This window comes from Phasianus colchicus, chromosome 3 (assembly GCF_987193195.1).
Source record: "Phasianus colchicus chromosome 3, bPhaCol1.hap1.1, whole genome shotgun sequence".
Taxonomy (NCBI): Eukaryota; Metazoa; Chordata; class Aves; order Galliformes; family Phasianidae; genus Phasianus; species Phasianus colchicus.
In genome coordinates, this window is record NC_143438.1 from 89,829,976 (window position 1) to 89,853,612 (window position 23,637).

General features: G+C 38.9%; 1 protein-coding gene across 2 annotated transcripts in view; it reads right to left on the bottom strand.

Annotated features, from left to right (window-relative positions):
• COL22A1 (collagen type XXII alpha 1 chain) overlaps nt 1-23,637 on the bottom strand; it is a 224,729-nt gene that overhangs the window by 142,484 nt on the left and 58,608 nt on the right. For both annotated transcript variants that reach the window (XM_090138032.1, XM_090138033.1), the window contains exons 4-5: nt 16,970-17,044; nt 104-215 (exon numbers count right to left, since the gene is read on the bottom strand). In XM_090138032.1, coding sequence (XP_089994158.1) covers nt 104-215; nt 16,970-17,044 — 187 coding nt within the window. The remainder of the gene's footprint in view (nt 1-103; nt 216-16,969; nt 17,045-23,637) is intronic.

The window sequence follows — 23,637 nt, forward strand, 5'->3', positions numbered from 1 at the left end:
AGCGTGTAGGTACCAGATACTTACCTCATGATTCAACTAGAGGAACCAAACAATGGAAATCAGAGACTCAGATGAAAATAAAGTGAAAGACCAAGGTACTCACTCAGTTTTCTGAACAACAGGGAAACTTCCAAGTCGTACATAAGAGCTTTGAATTCCATTTTCTTTCATTCCAAAGATCTGTTTCACGCTGAACGAATCCATTAGGTCAAACCCTGAACATAAGTGTAAATACAGGATATTGATCAGACTGCTATTTAAAAAAGAGAGCAGTGGGGTATGTCTTTAATTCCATTTTGGTTATCTCAGCCCAGAGATGCAGCACATCAGAGATTAAAATTTTTCTTGTAAGGGAAGGAACAACAAAATTATGATGTGGCCTGATCTGCTTAGCCCAAAATCTCAAAACCAAACTCAAAATCATGATGTAACAAGTCCTGTACAGATTAGAAGAAAGTTCTACATAAATAAGTAGTTATTTGATCTGCATTGTACAACACCCTGAAAATATTGTATAATTCATTACTCGCTATAAACTATAAGATAAGGTAGAAAAATGCACAGGTGCAGAATGAAACATTTACTGAAAACTGCTAGACCAAGATTTGTTTACGTTCAATTTTCATATCATTTTATTACAATTTAGTCTAATTAACTCATCACTACCATGAGCAGTTAATCTGTTTTTTTCAAAATTTAAAGTGCCTTGTAGTTTCATGGAAAAGTTGAGCCCTACATGTGTGAGAGAGCACCTAAAACCAGCAAATGTTCTTGTCTTTATCACACCATGACTCTGCTGTGTGTTCAATTCAGATATTATCTCTACTTTCCTTAGAGAGAGATATGATATAAACCCATGATCACAGAGCACTTCACAATCTAGATAAAATTCAGCTCTCTAGACAGTGCAATAATACAGATTCTCATCCAGTTAGGCAAAGAGTTGAATAGAGGTGCTCCTAGGGAAAGATTCATCTCATAATAAAACAGATGCTAACTGTGCTTGTTTCTCTCCATTGACATAAAGAGAGTTTAGGATGCACAGTTTGCATGCTAAACCTCAGCTAGTAAAGGTCTATAGCTAGTGAGATGAGACTCACTCTCTTCATTGCCAACCAAAGCTCACGAAGTAATAAACACTTCAAACATCCATTATCTCAAGGATTTCAATAGCATTACAGAATATGTGACCATACACTAAAGAAAGAAGTGTGTATTGAGGGTAAGATGCACCTCATCTAATTTCAGCTGTCTGAAAATGAGACGTAATGTATGCAGGTTGCTTCAATTTCCTTATGAGTCAGCAGAGAAATATAAGAGTTTCTACAAAGATGACTCACTACACCTGTCTTAGAGCTATCTAAAGACAAGCTCAATGTCTATTTGATATTCCCTACCTTCTTACATTCACCATGGAGGAGAGCTATACAATCATTTTAAGATTACTGAAATGAGGAATGATACATTCCACTCATAGGCTGTCCATTTTTGCAACGAATGAGGCAGAAGTCAAGAGGAAAAAATGTTAAATGATTACATAGAACTTACATTAATATTGTCTGATTTGCATTCAAGATTGAATAAATGTTTCAGATTTTTAAATTCAGAATAATATAATCATAGGATTGCTATCCTGACCATTTACAGTATCTCCTTAAACAGGTACTATCCCATTTCTAAGTGGAAGAAGACAAATAAACCCAGAATATCTTCAATTGAATTGAGAAATTAGTCAGGGTAGATTGCCCAATTAAGATCAGAAGGAAGACAATCCCTAGAGATGTTCAAGAAACATTTAGATGTTGGTTTAGTGGGAAATATTGGTGACAGGTGGACAGTTGTACTGGATGATCTTAGACATCTTTTCCAACCTTGGTGATTCTATGATTCTATGAAGGAGAGTTCCAAATAAATGTATACTTGAAAGTAACCTCTAAGATTATTCTAGCAGAAAAAGAAAATATATACAGTATTTATATTAATTTCATTTGTTATTTATTTCAGATGCCTAGAAATGCTTGGGACTGAATCATTCCCTTGTTGACTTTAGGACTGGGACTACGATTGTGAAGGAAAGAGTGTGATCTTTTCAATTTAGTACTGAATACCAATGTTAACATAAGAAATAAGTGATGATGTAACCACTTCTCCAAAACTCCAATAGGAGTTTACATCTGGCATTACCCGGCTGAGCATTAAAAACTTACATCTTTCCCCATTCACTGCCCATTTAGTTTGTTGTACTGCAATTCTGCACTGGAGTGACAGTAGAAATTTGGATTGTACATTACTTTTTCTACCATCAAGGAGGGAGCACACTGTCAGTACCAGTGAGTGGCACTGAATGGAGATGCTCCTAGATTTAAATTAAAAAAGCATAGAATCATAGGAGCATAGAATGGCTTGGGTTGGAAGGAACCTCAAAGATCATCTAACTCTAACCCATCTAACTCTAACATCTAACTCTGGTTGCCAGACACCAGATCAGGCTGCCCAGGGCCCCACCCGACCTGGTTTTGAATTCCTCCAGGGATGAGGCATCCACAACTTCTCCAGGTAACATGTTCCAGTGCCCCACTACCTTCTAAGTAAAAAAAAATCCAACTAAAATCTAATCTAAATCTCCCCTCTTTTAGTTTCAAACCATTCCCCCTTGTCCTTTCACTATCAGACCACGTAAAATGTCAATCTGCCCTCCATTTATAAGCTTCCTTTAAGTACTGGATTTCACACGTCCTCAACTCTCTTTAGCCAAATCTGGGAAGACAGGACTTCAAGGGCTTGGCTATGGTTAGAAGACACAAACTAAATGCTGACTGAGGGCTACAGGTAAAATTAGATCCAAGACATTGCTTCCCAGTCCCCTCCGAAAGTGAAATGGAAGGAACACACCTATTTAGCAAGAACAAAGCTACTGTAACCCAGTCAGTGCACCATGTACAGGATGAAAGGGTGGGACTTTCCTGTTCTCAGGTGCTTTGATTTAAAAGGTATTTTTTGTACAAAAGGACAGGTGTAATTTCCTGGTTGCCTTATAAACTATTTAATCAGTAATGCCATAAATATGACACTTAGTAAGATGAATAACGCTCTTTGATCTTAAGCTTCCTACTTCATTTTAGCTACTAAAATATGGGGCCAATGAAAACCTCTAACCTGATTATCTCTCCAAAAAAGCAGTATACCCTACTCCATTAATGTTAAAACAGTGACTTAGAAGAGAAGCTCAAATTCCTAACATCATACTTTGCTTGAAAAGCAATTTCTTATGCACTGCTCTACTGATCAAATCAGCCGAATGTTTCTTTACTTGCAAGTAGTAACTCCTTACAGGAAGAAGTCAGTTCTTCCAAAATCAGAAAGTAGGCTGCCTGTTGCAGTGTAATGTTGGTAAAACTTGCCATTGGACATGGTTTAACCATAACATTCAACAGATGCTCTTTGGCAGGAAGGATGCTCACACTGCACTCTGCCATACACTAAGGCATGAACAAAGGATGATCAAACACCTCTATCTAGAGGCTCCACTATATCTTTTTTCAAGATAATTATTTCAAAATCAGACTAAAGGGACCATTGTCTGTTGCCTTAAGAATGAGTTGGATTTCTGTCTCACTCCACTAGGGATCTGATATGGATAATACAGTGGAAATTAGTGTGAATGCTGAAGTTTTCTCACGTTCTGGGGAAAAACAAAATTATATATATATTTATATATATATATATAAAATTATACATATATATATATATATATATTTCTGACATATATATATCAGAAAAAACAATATCCAAATCCAGAAAATCAGAGGAACAAGAAGTTTTAATGGCCAGAAACACAGCAGTGTGCACATTTGGAAAGCTTTCTTAAAGTATGACTTTTGTCCAAAGAAGCTTTCAAAGAAAAGTCTTGTTTCTCACAAGGAACTCAAGATAACACTCACAGGGAAAGCCACTGGGCTGACTGTCATTTCTTCGTCTAATTGGTAAGAAACCCCAGAGGAATAAGTTGAAAGCAGATAAAAAAAGAATACACCAGTCTTGATTCAACTCTCAGCTGAATTTTCAGTTTTGTCAGCGTTCTAGTAGTGTATCAACAATTGCTAAGGTCAAGAGAGGTTGTCATCAACTACTGTTTCTCTGAGACTTCTGAAAATGGCAATCTGTATTGCTTGTGATAAAATAGCACATTACTTTTAATAGCTGGAGGTCAATGGCGGTAAACCTTATGGTAGATTAGAGAAGCATATAAATTCCTAGGAAAAAGAGTGTCACTTGGGAGCCTTTCATCAAATACAAGATCTTATCAATTTTCTTCCCTAACATTTCTGCATTCTTGAAAGTTAAGCTTCCATGGTTTGCTTACGCTCACAAGGAAGAACCTGCATGCTCTCTACACCCTGAACACATACCATTCAATTTCTCCAGTATGGTCTGAAAGACTATTACCAATAATGAGTGCCCCCTGTTTTTGTTAGCACAAAACAGAAAAGGGAAAAGGAAAAAGGAAAAGGAAAAAGGGAGAGGGAGAAAAAGAAGAAAAAAAGAAAAAGAAAAAAAAAGAAAAGAAGAAAAAACATTCTCATATCATATTCTGAAGTTCAGTAGTTCATTTAGCCAGCTATGTCTTGCAATTATCTACTTGAAATCAGAATGTAGATGAGAGGTATGGCTTTTCTTCTACCATGTCTAAACCCTTGGCATGCTTACCTTCCAGAATGTCCTAGGCTGAGAACAGTTCTTTCTGGACAGACAAGATGTGTCTCAGTTTTTGGCTGGGACAGAAGTAAGTTTCAAAACACTGAAGGGGAAACCTACTACTTTACTGTACATGTGTTGCTGCTGTTATAGCAGCCTTCATCTGCTACAGCATATTTTTTTTTTCTGTTCTGACATTCTTTTCTTCACAGGAAAGTAAATCCTGGCAAGAGCTAAAAAAATCTCAGGTAATTAGGGATATTTTTAGGAGGTGACAGAATTCTCTGTCACCAAGGCTCTTCTACTATGAGAAGTATGGTGAAATTATCCAAATCCATTAGGGCAGTATATAACTGCCCTAATCACGTTGCAACAAGAGGTGATGTTGTGCACTGATGTTACCACAGAATCATAGAATGCTTTGAGCTGGAACAAACCTTAAAGATCATCTAGCTCCAACCTCCTTGCCATGGGCAGGAACAATGTCCAGTAGACAAAGTTGCCCATAGCCCTATCCAACCTTGTACTTGGCCTTGTTGAATTTCACAAGGTTTACATTGGCACCCTTCAAGGTGCTGGTCTTTATGACATGCTGACAAGGACGTAGTCAGAAGGGCCTTTTCCTCTTTTTCAATCACCAATTATTTCTGTTGATTGGCACTATAAGGTTCAACATCAGAGCAACCAGATGCTAGATCTTCACATTGTCCCAGCATCCCTGTGGGGCAAACAGGACTCAATTGCTTTTTTGTGGTATTACAGACTGAAGAGGATGTTCAGGAGCTGTTATGACCTTCCTCATTATAAATGATTGTGAAAAGGGGGTGGAGAGCAAGTCTTCTCCTGGACAGCCTTTCTGGCTCTCTCTCTCTAAAGATTTCCAATGTCTAAAAATTATTTTTGCATTGTTTTATTACCATGTAGTTCACCTCTCCAGCAAAGACAGAGAAAGCAGAACCTTATATTCTGCATAGATATTTCATCTCACGTCCAGCACTCAAGAGTTTAATTCAGCATCAAGATACAGCAGCTGTTATCTGACTTATTCCCAAAATTTCAAGGTCTGCATCTTCAGAGGAACAGACTGAAGAGATTTACTTGCTTTTCACAAGGCCTACATCAAGTAGTGCAGTGAGCAAATGTGTTGTTCAAGTCATTAAACATTAATTTACTATAAATTACTAGCAGACTGTAAGGGAATTTTGGAATTATAACATTCTCCAAAGCCTATAGATTAAAGGGCCTCAGGAGTGTTCTAAAGAAGTTCTTTATATTAACCATTTGCTCTTTGTTTCCACAGATGTTACAGTTGAAATTTAGGCAGCACTTTGTGATGGCCTGACTCTCCTCCCACAAGATCCACTGGACTTGTTCTATGGTTTCACTGAGGAGAGCAGGTAAGAGTGTAAGTTAATAACAAGTCTCTGCTGAAGAACAAGGAACAGCTCTTACAGCATGAAGAAGCTATCTTCCAGTAAGCCTTGTATCTTCTATGTGTTTACTCTATAAGGTGGCCAAGAGGACATTCTAGATGGTCTCTGTTTTATAACCATAATAAGGCAGATGTATCGTGGTACATGTTGCCACCATTCAGGTTGTTAGTTTAGTGATCCTGATTTGTTTTCTTGGCTCCAGCAAAGCAGCTGCAAGCCACAACAGTCTCATGCCAAAATGAAATTGACCTCAGCTTGAGCATCAGTCCATGTTTGGATTAGCAGGAACAGGATCATTGCATGAGGGATATCACATAGTTATACTCCAAAAAGTGAGGCAGGTGAGCTGGAGGTCACCAGGTTGAACTACAGAGCTTCTCTGTACTGCAAACATCAGCCTAAAGCTTCAGCCAAAAAAAAAAGAAAAAAGAAGAAGAGGATAGAAATAATCACTTCATACTTTTACACAGGAAAAGAAAGATAACACTTCAGGAAAGATAAGAAGAATAAAAACTGAATAAGAAAATGAGACCAAAGAGAACATACGAGAGAGAGAGAGAAAGAGGTCAAAGCCAATAGGCAAGTATATGAATAAACAATCACAGACACACACAGCAAGAGAAAAGGGATGCTGTAATCTAACCTGCAGCCCGTTGTAAAAAAATAAATACACATCTACAGCAGCAGCTTCTAGAACAGCACATTTCAACACCAGATCTCATGTTAATATCGTGCCACTTTAACTGATGCACTGTTGTGTTTATCTACATCAGTTCACTCTTTCTTCCTAATCAGTTTGCCTTTCAGTTTTTGGACAGTTGCGAGTGGCATATTGAACAACACTAAAAGCTGGTTTTGACACTGAACTCTTTGCCTCGTTACTGCAGGCTTTTCTGTGTTGAAGTCATTCTCCATTTTCCCATTGATGGACTTCTGGCTTACTGCCACAGGGTCTCTTTGAGCTCCTTTCCTGCTCCAGTGATTTACAAGATTAAACGGGTTCATTACTCCTTTGATGTCCTTGTATGCCTGATAGGCTTGCACCAGCTGAACCTACCAAGACTATTTGTATTAGGTTCTGATTTTAGTTAGTTCCTTTATTTTGAAGCCCTCCTTTGAGTTTCTTGGGAGCTAAGGTGCCATGTTTTCCTCTGGAAAGCCATAAAATAGACTAAGTACCATCACCCCTTGAGGAGTGGTGGATTCCACACTTCTTTGAGTAAAGGTTTTGCTGACAGCAGCACAGTGGTCTCAAGAGGATTCTATGACTCTACAACTCTATGAGACAGTAGATAAATATTCATGAGAGTGGTAGACTGGCATAACCAGATAAATTATGCTGTTTCTCATGCAATTCCTACTGTTTCCTTGAACAAAAGGCTAGGATTTTTTTTTCAGGATGAGAAAAGGTACCAAAGCAAAAACACTTTACTAGAACATAACTTGCTAAATTCTCCTTGCAGTTTTTCTATCTGAGCTAAAGGAAAACCCCACAAGTAGGTTATTCATGGAATTAAAGTACTCCCATTAATTTTAGGTGCTGTGATTGAGTACTAATATAACTGCAGGCAGAGACTGTGGTGGTTACTTTATGCCAGTTAATCGGTACAAAACAGATCAGACCTGTAGTAATCCAAAAACTATCCACAGAAGTCATTGGAAAACATTCACATCAGACAGGCTGATTTGTCTCCAAGCACAGGAGGAGTTTCTGGAAAGTGTATATACACCTTCTTCCCATTATATGTGCACAACGGACAGAAATCTTGCACTGGTGAATCCAGGAGATGCTATTTCCAGTCACTTCTTTTGCAACAATCTCTTTCTGAAGTAAAATGATTAAAACTATCTGGATCAAGGACCATCTGGAAGATATCTCACCATTCTCTACACTAATAATCTTTCTATAGCCAAAAGATTGGTTGTTTCTTGGGCTATGAATAGTCAGAAGTTGAACCTATTTCCCTTTTATCAAACTTAAACACACTGGAATAAGAAAATGTCCTTCTTTTCACTTCTGGGAGAAAGCAAATGCTACTTGTTTAAAACAAAACACAAAAACCTTTCAGGATAGCTATTTTCTTAAATATCGAAATACCTGAATACTTTATGTGCAAATTTCTTTGCTTGATTAGCCCATGTAAGTCTTTTATGTAAATGCAGAAGCCAAAATTTGTTAATGTTGAGACTCAGAGCAGAAAAAAGCATTCAGAGGGACCACTCAGCTTTCACCAGATATCCCAGTTTTCTCACTTTAGTAGCAAATCCTAAGGTAATTTCACCATTTATACTCCATGTTTCCTGCTGTCATTGAGCAGATCACTAGTGCTCCCTGCTCCAGCATGAATCTGATGTCTAGCATTGGTCAAGTCTTTCACATGAGAAGTCCACTGAGATCCATGATTTTGGGTAAAAGCTACAACTATGAATATATGAAGGAAAAAAAAAAAAAACATCCTAAAATGTGGGGGTTTAATTCAGAGAATTCCTGAACCTAGCTCTACTGGTGTCAGTGTGGGTAGGCAAGTTTTTCTTAGAGTTACTACATACTAGAATGTCCTTGAACTCAAGTATTCAGTGACTTCTGAGGAGTCTCTCAAAGTCCTCTTAAGTGTGATTTCCCAATTATAATTTGAGATTGGTTCTTGTACAGTCCATAGACTCCTGGAAAGCCATACTGAAAGTGCCTTCCTAGAATTACCTCCACATGTATTCCAACTACCAGCTCACAGAATGAATCCAGCCCACAGCAAAGTCCACCAAGTTTCTCCAGCTCCTGGACATAAGGTACTGATCAGCTCTTATTTTCCCTACTTACTTCTCATGGAGACACAGCAGTTATAGCCAGATGTATTTTTTTTTCAGGAAACAGATTTCAAATCACTTTCCAGATCCCTAGAGAATGGAGATTATTAACACTTAAGGAAATTCTGATCACTCTTCTCCAAATTATATATGGGTTACTTCCTAGGAAACGTATAGGGGCAGGAGGGAAGAAAACTATCGATCCTCATTTTGTTATTATTGCCTTGTGAGTGGTGAATGTGACAGTGAAGTGAATCATAGAATCATAGAATTTCTATCCTATGAGGGATGTTCCAAGGGCAATGCCTCCTATTTTATTATGTTGACCCACAACATCAGAGGCGGATTTTGGTGGCATGGCAGTAGAGGTTGAACCTTCCCGCCAATATTCCATTACATTTTGTTATTGTGTGACAGACAGCAGCAGAGGGACGGTCTGACAAAATGGTGTTTGACGTGGAAGTGTGTGTGAAGCAAAGCTATGCGACTGAATTCCTCCATGCAGAAAAAGCAGCACTCACTGACATTCATCAATGCTTACAAATGTTTCTGGAGACCACCCAGTGGATGTGAGCACAGTGAGGCAGTGGGTGGTGCACGTCAGCAGTGCTAACAACTACGGTGGTTCACTTCTGTTGGTGCACATTTTTCATCACTGGCAAAAATGCATAGCTAATTGTGGTGCCTATGTTGAAAGATAGTGTTCTGTAGCTGAGAGTCTGCTCTATCAAATGGAGTTACTGTGCTCACTGTATCTGCTGTAATTTCCATATAAATAAATAGGAGGCACTACTTCTGGAGAAGCCTACATATATGCAGCCCAAGACAATTTGGCTTCACTCAGAATCATAGAATCATAGAATCACTCAGGTTGGAAAAGACCTTAAAGATCGAGTCCAACCGTGACCTAACCAAACTACCTTAACTTACAACCCTCCACTAAATCACGTCCCTGAGCACCACATGCAAACGGTTTTTAAACACATCCAGGGATGGTGACTCACCACCTCCCTGGGGAGCCTATTCCAGTGTTTAACAACCCTTTCAGTAAAGAAATTTTTCCTGATATCCAACCTAAACTTACCCTGGTGCAACTTGAGGCCATTTCCCTCGTCCTGTCACCTGTCACCAGTGAGAAGAGACCAGCCAGCTCTCACTGTAAGCACCTTTCAGATATTGGAAGAGAGCAATAAGGTCTCTCCTCAGCCTCCTTTTCCCAGGCTAAACAGCCCCAGTTCCTTCAGTCTCTCCTCGTACGGCATATTCTCCAAGCCCTTCACAAGCCTTGTTGCCCTTCTTTGGACCTGCTCCACTACCTCACTGTCCTTTCTGTACTGAGGCCCAGGCAAGCAAAAAGGTTGGACACCCATGATATCATCCAACTGTTGACCCAACACCACTATGCTCACTAAACCATGTCACTCAGTGCCACATTAACCCTTTTCTTGAATACCTCCAGAGGCACTAGAATTTGTGGCTCCACCACTTCCTTGGGCATCCTGTTTCAGTGTCTTACCATACTTTCTAATAAAGAAATTTTTCTTAATACTCAACCTGGCTGCAGTGTGGCAGAGAAAAGCTCCATTTCTCTTCCCCATCTCTCTTCTCCATCTCTCATCCAAGTCACAGCTACAATTCTGTCCTGCATATTTGGTTGTATCACTGTGGATGTAGACAAGCATTACTAGTGTCTACATGAACAGCCAGTTTCAAGTTCGCTGCACATATGCAGCCTTTGCTGAATACTATGTCTGTTCATCTACTGTCTGAAGTCAGTGATCCACTACAGAGCCCTGCAGCTGTTGGTGGATTCACCACTTATCTCTCAGACGGATTCCCAAGGAGACTATGAGATGGACAATACAGAGTGCCAAATACTAAGGGAGGGTTAAACGCCCATCACATTGTCACTACAAGAGCACTTCTGTCCCCTGAGGGACATCGGTTAATGTGTTCCTTCTGTATGTTCAACTGCCTAGACACTACTTTCCTCATGCTACCACATGGCTTAGTGGGCAAACATAAATAGCCCTATGAATATTATAATTAGCTGGTGACTCACTGGCATCTCTGGAATGCAAACCCTGTCTGGCAAACCACAGGATACTGGAGACATGCTGACAGTTAAACAAAGCCATTGCAGTCTATAATTGCAAGCTACTAGTTTTACAACCAGTGTCTCCATAGTAAAATGCCCAAATGTCCTTTATAAAGCTATATCAAAACACAGAGATCGTACATAACTCTGGCATTTTGTTTGTGCACAACGGTTTCGGAGATGGGGATGAGAGTCAGACAGCTGAGGTCAATGTGTGGTACAATCCATAATGCAATTTCTGCTGTTCATCATACACGCTTGTGTATGTGCCTTTTTGACACAGGAGTTAAGAGTCAGGGCTTTGATGTTTCCTCCTTGGCCCATTAACACCATCCAGCGTGGCTTGTATGTGATGCGTAACGTCATGTAGTAGTTGGAAGTATGTCTCCCCAGGGTTAATCTTTCTCAGTGTTTTATGTGAATTATTACAAGTCATTCTATACTTCCGTAGCAGATTCACTCTGAAAAGAGGAGCCAGTATCTGCTAAGGAGTGCTGTCTCATCTGGTGGAATATGTTGAAGAGCAGAGTTCAGCTCATTTGTAATTATTGAGATCATCTAGATTACTGCAATCAAACCTCACACTCTGCAGGTCTAAAATATTTCAAATAGTTCAAATGTGAAGTTTTAAAACCCCATGAAGTACAAATCATTTGCAATAGCTTGGTATTTTATTTGTTGTTTCAATGCAATATAATTGTTCATAAAAATACACAAGGGATACACCTTCAGGGTGCAAAATCATAATGTGTTTTCCTGCCTCGTTATGATTAGTAGTAGGCTATGATCCCTCGCTAAATGCTGACGGAAACAAAAAAACAATATAGCAATATAGGAGGGATTCAGTCTAACAACTGCAGTTTTGTTTTGCATATTTCAGGGCAGATAGGTCAAACCCTCTTTTGTTTTCATTTCCCTTCTTGATTAAAAAAAACAACTACGCATGGTATCCACTAGGATGCTATAAGAACTTCATTTTAAATATCATTAAGCATTGCTTTAATATATCAGACTTTCTGGAAGAGAAGAAGTGTTTATTTTGGTATCCTAACCAGATTTCTCTTTCTCTTTCAAAATTCCCAGTGTTATTTCTAATTTCACATTTATATTCAGAACTTACATCTTGTGAACGCTTCTTCACTTTACTGCCAAAATTTGCATCAGTAGTACAGTAAAACTGCCTATATTTTGCAAACCCGTGCAATCCTATTTCATTGTGTCAGTTCTCAATGGATGCTATAGATGTGTTTTCTCATTTAAATGCTGTGATACCAGTGGGTCACAGAGTTTAGCCCTCTGCTATGAGAAGTAGCCCTGTTCATTGCTCTTTATTTGTCTCCTTTACTACTATTTTGCTGCTTGTTCCAGGACTTCATATCTCTGACAGTTTTAGACCTTCCTTTAATGTCTTACCTGAATGTATTTCTTAAATTGCTGATATCCATTCTTTAATGACAGTCTTTGTCCTTTAGCTCAAGTGATTCCCCTAATCTCCCTCCAGCTACTCCCCTGATCTATTTGTGGAAAGCAATCGTATCTCCCTCTTCCACCTGCACACAGTAAGAGTAACCAAACTCAATTTTGTAATCTATTGAAAATAGTCTGTCTGGCTTCTGAACACACTATTAGCTCCTCAAGACCAAATCCGTATTTCCTGAGCAAAGGAAATGTGATCACACTTTTCTAGATAAGCTGCAGCCAAAGCCCTGTCCATTCGCATAATTTCCTCCCTATCTCTATAAGACCTACTCTACCTTATCCTGCTTTACCTTATCCAGTAACAACCTTTGCCTTTTTCTTTAACTGTAAAACACTGTAGCTTCCAAGAATCTACAAACTAGGACACCACCAGTTTTGAGAAATTGGATTTACAGCATAAATTCCTGTTCCTGATCTTTAATTCCCCTAACAGGTAATTTCAACAACTAGTCCCAAATCAATGGAAAAATTCCCAAGCTTTTGAGGCAAACCAGTTCTTCCCAGATCATCCCTCTGTATTCAGCCCTGGTGAGGCCACATCTTGAGTACTGTGCTCAGTTTTGGGCCCCTCACTACAAGAATGATATTGAGGCCATGCAGTGAGTCCAGAGACAGGCAATGAAGCCGCGAAGAGTATGAAGCACAAGTGTTATGGGGAGTGGCTGAGGGAACTGGGATTTTTCATTCTGGAAGCTTGAGGGAGACACTGATATCTGCAACTACCTGAAAGGAGGTTGTGGCAAGGTGGGAGTCAGCCTCTTCTCCCAGATAACAGTGATAGGATGAGAGATCATGGCTTCAAGTTGTTCCAGAGGAAGTTCAGATTGGATATTAGGAAAAATTTCTTCTCAGAAACTATGGTAATGCATTGAAAAAGACTGCCCAGGAAGCAGTGGAGCCACTGTCCCTGGAGGTGTTCAAGAAACGTTTAGATGTTGTACTGAGGGGTATGGTTTAGGGCACAGTGGGGATGGGTTGATGGTTGTACTAGATGATGATCTTAGCAGTCTTTTCCAAACTTAATGATTCTATGATTCTATTCCTGCATGACAGCCTGATCCTAATTTATATTGTGAATATTAAAATCATAGAATCATAGAATGGCCTGGGTTGAAAAGGACAACAATGACCATCTAGTTTCAACCCCTCTGCTATATGCAGGGTGGCCAACCACCAGACCAGGCTGCCCAGAGCCACATCCAGCCTGGCCTTGAATGCCTCCAGGGATGGGGCATCCACAACCTCCTTGGGCAACCTGTTCCAGTGTGTCACCACCCTCTGAGTGAAAAACTTCCTCCTAATATCTAAACTAAATCTCCCCTGTCTCAGTTTAAAACCATTCCCTCTTGTCACATATTCACAGAGAAAATTAGACTTCTGGCTTGTTATTCCCTTTCCTAGAAACTCCACCATTATTACCTCCATGCTAGCCAGCTTCTTACTCACTTTACAATGTTTATTTATCTCTACCATTTTTAATTTTAGCAATGATTTTCAATAAAATACAAATTGATAAATGCTCACTGGAGTCCAGATAGATTAAATCATCTTATTTCTGTTTATCTACAGAAAAAATCATCTGTATTTTGAAGAGAAAATACCAGTTTAGCGTTTGGTTCTCTTCCAGCTCATAGAATGCTTTTAGATGCAATTAGTCTTCTGATTGTGAATGTACTTCTCAAGCTGTACTCACCCTCAGCATTAACAAAATCTCATGCATCTGCCACTCCTCAGTCACACACCTGACTCCCTTCATATTGCAAAGTTTGTCACAGAATAACAGAATCACAGAATGGCCAGGGTTGGAAGGGACCACAAGGATCATGAATCTCCAAGCCCCCTGCCACATGCAGGGCCACCAGCTTCCTCATTTAATGCTAGACCAGGCTGCCCAGGGCCCCATCCAATCTATAGCCCATGTTATGATCGAGCCCTTATTCTTACTTTTGCTAATCTACAATGATTCAATTCACATTCACCTAACTGCAGACACACACCAAGTTGTTGGTCGTGCTGCAACTTATATGTCAGTATGGTATACAAGACAGGGATGGCACTGGTAATGTTCTGTGTGAAACAACTGTCTGTGACATCAGCTGCTGCATTATTTTCCATAAAAAGACAATAAAAGAAAATCCCCAGGAAGTCTGTTCTTCCTCTTATTCTGTGATCTCCTCCCTATCCATGAAGGGTAAAAGGTGTGTGCTGCAAGAAGTCTTTTAACACAGTTTTCCCTGCCCTCAAAAAGAGATTTACTGCAACTTCCATCTTATTGGGCTCCACTCTGTGTCAACTTAGAAGCAAGCTTGGACAGCATGCAGCTGTGAAGTGCAGTGCTAGGAGCCTGTTGGACAAGGCTCAATTTTAGCGATCCAAGGGGAGTGCAAGACAAAGGTATTAACTGCAAAGCTTTGAATGTATGAGAATGGGTTAACAGAGGAACTGCCTTCCGCTCTGTGCTGTTAGCAGTAAATCCATAGAAATCCACAGAACTCTCTCAATGCTCTCACAAAATGCTCTCACAGGTGTGAGGCTGTTCCCCAAAACTGAAATGCAGCATATAAAAGCCCTTCAGCAACAACTAGCAGCACAATACATTCCTTTGGAAAAGTATATACTGCACCCTAAACCAATGGAATTTTTCCAATTAACTTTAGAGAATGCAATGATATTCTGTTGGAATTGGACCCAAGGGCCTACAGTCTTCCAAAACCATTACAGTGAATGTAAGGAATACAAAAATAATGAGAAAGCATTTTGGTCCTGTGCCGATTCATCTCCAGCAACACAATGACCCTAAGCAGACCCAGAACTTCAGTTCAGCATTGTACAGGTAAAAGGCAAACATTCCCTAAACATAAGGTGCAAGAACAAAATGAAATCACTGCTGCACAATGTAAGAGCAATCAGGAGCCTTACACAAAACCTCTTGCTTTTATGGAGAGTGGACAGAGTTGTTTTTAGTCAAATTATTATAATAACCTTGTTATTATTGTTCATTATATGACGAGCCTTTATGCTGAAAAGACATCTTTAAAGTTAAGATACTGAACAGCGACGTGCAGTCTAGGATGGAAGTGAGATTCAAAAATTAAAGGAGCATAAATACTTACATATGTAGATATACATGCATATATGTATATACTGTAGTAAAAAAAATGTATCAGATCAGAAGTAGAATGTTTGTTCTTTACAGTTCTCAATGGAAGATACATTTTCGAAAACAAATAAAAGGATATAGTGCATCAAATAGCACATGAATTAAAATTCTACTCTGATTAACACAGAGTAGATGCTTACAACCATTTGCAACATCAGCTTTCTGGAAATCATCATATAGAAGATGGTCATGTGAGAGGGATACAATTCTGCTCTTTTTAGCAGCAACTTCCATGACAAATGGAATCACAATCAGTAAGGCTAACTGTTCAATAGCTCTACTGTTTGCACAGCCGTGTGACTGGAGGACTATCAGAACAGGTTGATACAAGATGTACAGGTAGACAGCTGTTGAGATTGTGTATCTGGGGCTATAGTTTTGGATCTAACAACCAGAAAAAGTGTTACCACTCAGCATTATCACAGGTACCAGTAAAGCCAGACTGCAGCCAAAATAAGCTGCCAACAGACAGTAGAGTTGAACTGATACTTTGTGCAGGCAGTGCAAATCCCCCCCCCAATGAAAAAAACTCCTGAAGTGTAGCAGAGCTGTCAGACCTTTACCATTTCTATTCATAATCAAGTTGCAGAAGAGTCTCCTGCTTCTCACTGCAATTTTTGGGTCAGGCAGAGATATTCAAAGCACATCCCTGATGGAAAGATTTTCTCTGCTGACAGCTCAAACTGTATTTGGGGGTTAGAAAAGAGGCACAGCCTTTGCATACATCTGACATGTTAATTTCTTTAGCTGCCTGGAAGAATGTATCAGAACTCAAGGGAAAGCAGAGATCCCAGCAAACCTGCTTTCCTTTGGCTTTCTCACTAGTATTTCAGATGAACTCATTCTTTTGGGGATTTCTTTTTTCTCTCTCTTTTTGTGTTTTCTTGTACACGCACACACACATATATAAGCTGTATTTCAGTAATAATTGCTATTGGAGTTTGACATCCCACAGCACAGATCAAATAAATGGACATTAAAACTCATAAAAACTTGAGTGGTAAAAAACAAACAAACAATCAAAAGGCTTATTGCTTTCCTCTATCCTCTAAGTTCCACTAGATTTTTAATTTGCTGTCATGAAAGAAAAAAGCTCGTGACTGTTTTTCTGTTCATGGTCAACAGATGGTCAGCTCTTCATTGTCAACTCTTTTCCAGCCTTACAGTCCTACTTCTCCATCACTGAAAATGTTTTAGATTAACAAAATGCCAGTCAAAAGAGATAACATATAAGAATATCACACATGAAACATACAATTACACTATTTCAGCTCTCAGCTGTACAGTATGTCTGTTTACCTGGAATCTCATCTGTCTCCCCATTAGTGTGCTTGAATCGATCTCCTTCCACGTGAACATTTGGACACAGAACATCTGAAAAACAACAGAACCAGTACAAAATTATCACAGGTTATTTAAATATTTTATGAGTTATGGAGGTAACAAAATCTGATTTACTGGGTTTTGTCCTACACTTCCACATGGTCTCGAAACAGTAATTCTGTTTCCTGTCTCTACATGCCCTAAATTCTTTTCCCTTACTCTATCCATTAACCACAAGTTGAGGAAGAGACCCAACATGCTACATCTGGTTTTAAGCCACTTTCTTACTGATTGGCCAGACAAGAAGCCAAACATAACAAATGACCAGAGTCTTCGTCTAAGCTTGGACATTACACTGGATTTCTCTCTTTCAATGCTCCGTAAATCTTAATGGAAGTCACTGCAAAAGTTTCAAATATAATTCCACTATCAGATTTGGTGAAAGTTAATTTCTCAGTGCCCAGCTCTCACTGCAGTGCTGCTCAAACTTATCAGATAGGACAGCTCCTAGTTGAAAAAATCCCAACTGTAACTAGACAAAACAGAAGCAAGATGGGAAACAGAATCAGGAGCACTGATTCTGTGACTTCAGTCACACAGTGGTCCCATAGCTAACTAGAATCAGAGACAAAGTGAAGGCCAGTCTCTTATATCTTACTGAACTTGGTTCCCCTGTCCTCTTCTAGGGCCATGACTGTTTACGTCTATGTGTTCCTTGAGTTTGTTCGAGCATTGAGTATGAGCAAAACTTTGAAGAATATTTAGCCCAACAAAAGGGTTTCAAAGAAGACTGTGAAAAATAAGAAGTCATTTCTCAAACTTCCAATCAGCGTCAACACCATATGCTTTCCTAAAGAGATCTGTCTACCTATTCACCGCTTTCCTGCCATACCACTGAAGTAGCATTTATTTATGCTTTGCTTTACCAGATCAGTAGATAATTGCACACTTGTAATCAGTGAGGTCAGATAGCTTAAGAAATCAGTTTAATGAGACAATAGAAATTAACCCCTAACTTAGGGGCTCTCTGAAGACTTTCTACAGCAGGACCACTTTGATCTGTTTTTGAAGCTACATCTGAAATTGTGCTATAAGAATGACTCTTCTGAGGATGCTGCCAGCAGACCGTATTTCTCCTTCCACCTCCTGACTCTCAACAAAAAAAAATATGATATTCCACAATGTTTGGTTACGCCTAGCAATGAAATAAGATATTTTTCCTGTTCCATTGCACTGATGAATTTACAGACCAGATTATCAGCTGCAGCTGAGGTACTCTAAGCTCAAAGGAAAGGAGACCGTAAAAGCCACTGCCAAAAGCCCCAAAAGCCAATGCAGAAATCAAAAGCAGTTGAATACAACCACCCACTCCTCTGCTGCAGCAGAAATTGAGGCCAGAGATCTGTTAGTCCTGCTAGCATATGTTCATCAGGGCATTTAGAACCGGGGCAATTTTGTATCCACACAAAATTGGTGTGATATTCGTGCTGAATAGTTCACTTAGGCAAGGAGTTTGTCAATACATTTAGAATATCTCAGCCAAATTCCCATCGGAGTTTCGAGATAATCACAAGCATGCTTACATATCTTTGCCAAGTAGAATCACGCAATCAGATTTTTATTGGTCTATCTTCAGGGCTGCTGCTTCTACAGATAAAATGCAGAGGAGTCACCTTTTTCACCACACAGAACCATAGAACGTCTTGTGTTGGAAAGGACCTTAAAGATTCTGCCCTTCAGTGGGCAGGGCTGTCAATCATTAAATCAGGTGGTCCAGGGCCCTAACTAACCAGGCCTTGAACATCTGCAGGGATGAAACATCTACAAGTTCCTTATGTATAATCCAAACCTATCTTTTTCTTTTCATTTAAACTGTTGCATCTTATCCTATCCAGACTATACAGTCTGGTAGAGAGTGTCTCCTCATCTTTCTTGTAAGCCTCTTTTATGTACTGGAAAGCCACAGTAAGGTATATCCAGAGTCTTCTCTTCTCCAGGCTGAACTGAACAAGCCCAGTAGCCTCAGCCTTTTTTCATAGTAGAAGTGCTCCAGCCCTCTGATCATGTTCATGGCCATTGTCTGGACCTGTTATAACAAATCTATGTCCTTCTAGGCCTGGAGGCCCAAGAGGTAGATGCAGTATCACACAAGGAATTACATAATTATAGAATCATTAAGGTTGGAAAAGACCACTAAGATCATCTAGTCCAGCCATCAACCTATTCCCACTGTGCCTACTCAGTCATGTCCCTCAGTGCCATATCTATCCTCTTTTTTAACACCTCCAGGGATGGTGACTCCATCACTTCCCTGAGCAGCCTCTTCCAATACCTACCACTCTCTCTGAAAATAAATTTTTCCCAATATCCAACCTGAACCTCCCCTGGCCCAACTTAAAGCCATTACTTCTTGTCCAACCAAACCAATATGGGTTGATGCGCAGAGTCACTTCATGTACATTTTAACTATTAGTCTCTAGTGCTCTCAGGTGCCTGGTGGTTTGAAAGCCAAAATACTTCATTCAAGCCTGTCTACGTCTGCACATTATCAGGTGAAACCATCTGGTTCTTTCTCCTTCTAAGAGGTCTGCACAACTTCTCAACGTAACAGGGGAGCTCTACTCTGTAGGTACACTTTAAAAATTGAGGGCTTGAAAGAGCCAAAGTTAAACTACTTTTCCTTTTCATAAGCAAGCTGTACTGATAAAAGATTTGCTAGAAGTATCAAAAGTTCTACACTGTAATGATGTTTTGGATTTATTTATTTATTATTATTTTTCTAAGAAATGCACTTTTGGCTATAAGTACTGAGTCAATTACTATAAGCAACACTTTTGAGACCCAGTCTCAAAATGAAATGAAAAGAGGCACAGTTATCCAGTAAAATAAGCAGAGAAAGAAATCAATCTAAGCAAAATTCTTCTAAATAAAGAATAAATAAACAGAAAGCACGAATAAAATCACTAAAATGTCTTTCATGCACACTGTCAAGGATTCCCGAGAGATATAAAAAGAAGAATAAAACAAGCTCAAACACAGATGGGTACCTCTTCATGAAATCAGGAACTAATGTTGATCAATTGTAGACGTATAAATTATCATTCCAATCTTAATGACATTACAAGTCCCTCAACAGGTCTATGGCTTCCTAGCAGGGAAATAAGACTGGACTAGCAAAATCTTCCTGGCTTTAGCTGATATGTTTAAACCAGGATTATAAAGCAAACCCATATGCCTGGCCTTGATACAGAACTGTCTTGTCACAAAAAAAAAAAAAAAAAAAAAAAAAAAAAAAAAAAAAGAGGAAATATCCATGACAATAAAATAATCTTTTCTTGTAACTTTGTCCTTAATATCTCTTATTACCTCTTAAAGAACTGTAGCCTCACTTTGGCCTTCATTTACAAGTGTCTTGTGCTCCATGCTTGCTTTCCAGCTACAGAATAATTCACACAAGCATATAAAAGATTAGTGCTTTATTATCTAACTTAGCAGATCCTTGCATCCAAAGTAAGAGTGTGCCAGACTGAAAGTACATCAATTGCTCACAACTAACACCATGTCCTGGCACTACATCCAACGACGCACAGAGAGAAAAGGAAGGACAAAAGCCATTCCCTTCCCTTGAAGTCTTTCAACAAGATCCCCAATAAAGGTGAACATTTTAACACCAAGAGTGCTTATACCCATTCTTTCTGCTATTGCCAGGCCAAACTTCGAGCTAAACCTTGTGGTGCTTTGAGAATTCCTCAGAAGGCTTGCAGCAATGAGATCCAGCACCAATGGCAGAAAGAATAATAAAGTATGCACTGCAACTACATTGTTACTTATGCATTTTGTTCAAAATTACTTCCTTATCCTCTATCTCATGCATTATTCCACCAATCCTTTGTTCTATCTGCAAATTCTATCATCCAATATTTTACACTTAAGACCATGCAGCTCATGGAAATTTGGGAGAATGTCAAGATATCAATATCTTCCAGATATATTTACAATTAATCTAGAAATGATTACTTTCTGCTAATATCTGCTACATGAGATCAGCCAGTTCTTAATCCACCATTACTTTTTAAAGCAAGTGTCATCCAGTAGGCTGTAACAATACCTAGAAAGAAATGCATTGTATCTGGGTAGTTACTATATGAACCAAACTGTAACTTCTCACATAAAGGAATAACTTGTGTTAGAGATGACCTCTTTTCCATAAAACAATAATCCCTGAATAGATACATAATAATTCTCATTCTTTAATATTTTCTTCACTGGTTTCCATATCAGTGCTTCTGGTTGGTTTTTTATTTGTTTGGTTTCTGTTTTTTTTTTGTTTTTTTTTATTTTTTATTTTTAATAAGGAGATCAAGCAAACCATTTATGAATATGCATATATGTATAACTTCATTTTTGAATAGCAATTCATTATCATCATTTCAAAGGCCTATAGTTAGTGTTACACTTGGCAGCTAAATGTTTTCCCAGGTATCTTTCTTCTCTCATAATATTGCTATGCTCTAGTAGTTCACACTTGCCAGTGTGAACTGCAGGACTGTGTTTTGTTGGGATAACTGTAGATCATTTCCTTCCACTACAGACAGATTCCTCAACAGCTAACTTGCTGAATGTAGGATAAACTCTTGATTTTCTCTAGCTTCCTTTTTCACATTCTTTTTTTCAGAACTCTTTGTGGATCTCTGATCACCCCTTCAAAAAAGTGTTCAGTCATTTCTTTCCAAAAGGTGCTCATACATCTTACAGTAACAGTGCACCTGATAGAGTACTATTGTTTTTCATGAAATAAGAATTGGGACAGGTATTCACAAAGTTTAGCTCTAGAGTAGAAAGACTACTCTCCCTAGATTTCCTCTACACTAAAAAAAAAAAGAGATAACTTCTAAGTCGTGTATTTGAGATGGAACCTTATGAAAAATGTTAAAATTACCCCTAGAAGCTTTGTTCCTCTACCAAGAATGATCTCCCCAGAGAGGGAGACCTTTACAGTCATCCCAGACCTTTACAGTGCTTCATTTCAAAGTGGAAGCACCAAGAAATGGTTCAATACATTGGGCACTGAAAAGTTTTTACCTAATCTGAACTATCTTAGCACCCTGTACAGTTGTCCTGAAAATCAGATTAAAGATGAGATGCACCACTTTTTGGAGATATCCTTCTCTGCATTGAATATAGGCAGATTACACATCTCTTTTGCACTGGATGCTTTATTTTAAGACTTTTAACTTTAGGTGAAGCATTCCATCATAATATCCTTAAGAAACTTAAGAAAACGGGGCTTTCTGTCTCACTTATTATGATGGTGATGTTTTCCTCTGAATCCTGCTAATCATTGGACATGTTGACTTGGTATGTCTGAGCTTCTTGGTTCAAGGAAGCACAGTGTAGTTTTCTGTAAGTGAAGCTAACATTTTTTTATTTAAGAAAATCATACTGAGATTTTTTTTTATGATAATGAGTGATTTAAGCCTCAGTTATACATTTCATCCTTTAGCCTACTCTCTATGAATAAATCCCAAAGCTGTTAAACATTTTAAAATTAAAAGAGGCAGTACATCTTACAGAATATTCTGACTGTAAGACACATGTCAAATCAGGAACTTTCACTAGTACTAAATTAGCATTAATAACATATTGATGCAAAACTGTAATAATAGGGCTAAACTTATAGAAAAGAATAATGTGAATGATCTGATTGTTCAGCTCTCTTTGCCTCCAGGAGTTTTTAAAGAAAAGTGAAGGAAAAGGGGCAGAAGAAGGGAAAAGCAGAAGAGAGAAAATAGAACAAAAAGAATGTAAAAGTGATGAGAGAGATTGATGAGAGAAAGGCTGATGAGAGGAAGGAAGGAAGGAAGGAAGGAAGGAAGGAAGGAAGGAAGGAAGGAAGGAAGGAAGGAAGGAAGGAAGGAAGGAAGGAAGGAAGGAAGGAAGGAAGGAAGGAAGGAAGGAAGGGGAAAAGAGAATTTGTTCTACACAAAGACTCATTTAGAGTCTATAAACATAGAAATGGAGAAATTATTTTGCACTCTATTGAGTTATTACATCTATCAAACTCTCCCTTAGAGCTGAATCAAGACAGATCTAAACTAGAAAACCATTTTTCCTTTCTGACATTACCTTTTTCTACCACTAGACTAGGCCATGAGGTCCTCTTCTCCCTCTCCTGAAAAATCCAACATTCTTTTGAAGGCAACTCCATCCCTTGGAAAACTTAGTTAAAGGCACATCACCATGTCTGTTATCAATGATCCCCAGCTAGGAGTGGTGCAGTCCTACTGCTCCTCAGGGTTCTCTATGGAGAAGCCTTCCATACAAAGTACTAAACACAATCCTCAGTTGCCAGCACTCTATTCCTTTATCCTTAGGACTCTTGTTAAACAGTTTCTTCAATTTCAGTTTTATTTTTTCAAGAATAAGTCCTCAGCTGCCAAAGGCTTCTCCAGGGACTTATGTATAGTGAATGCTGAACACATGTAGCTGTCAAGTTACACAAGAATAAAGCAGAGGTGAGAAGAAGAACAGAAGGTTAAAGCAAGCATTATTTATTGCCATGTTTTGCTTTTTTTCCAAACCAAGAACTTCCAGAATTTCAGCAGAATCCAGTGCACTACCAGACTTTCAGCTATTCTGTGTCT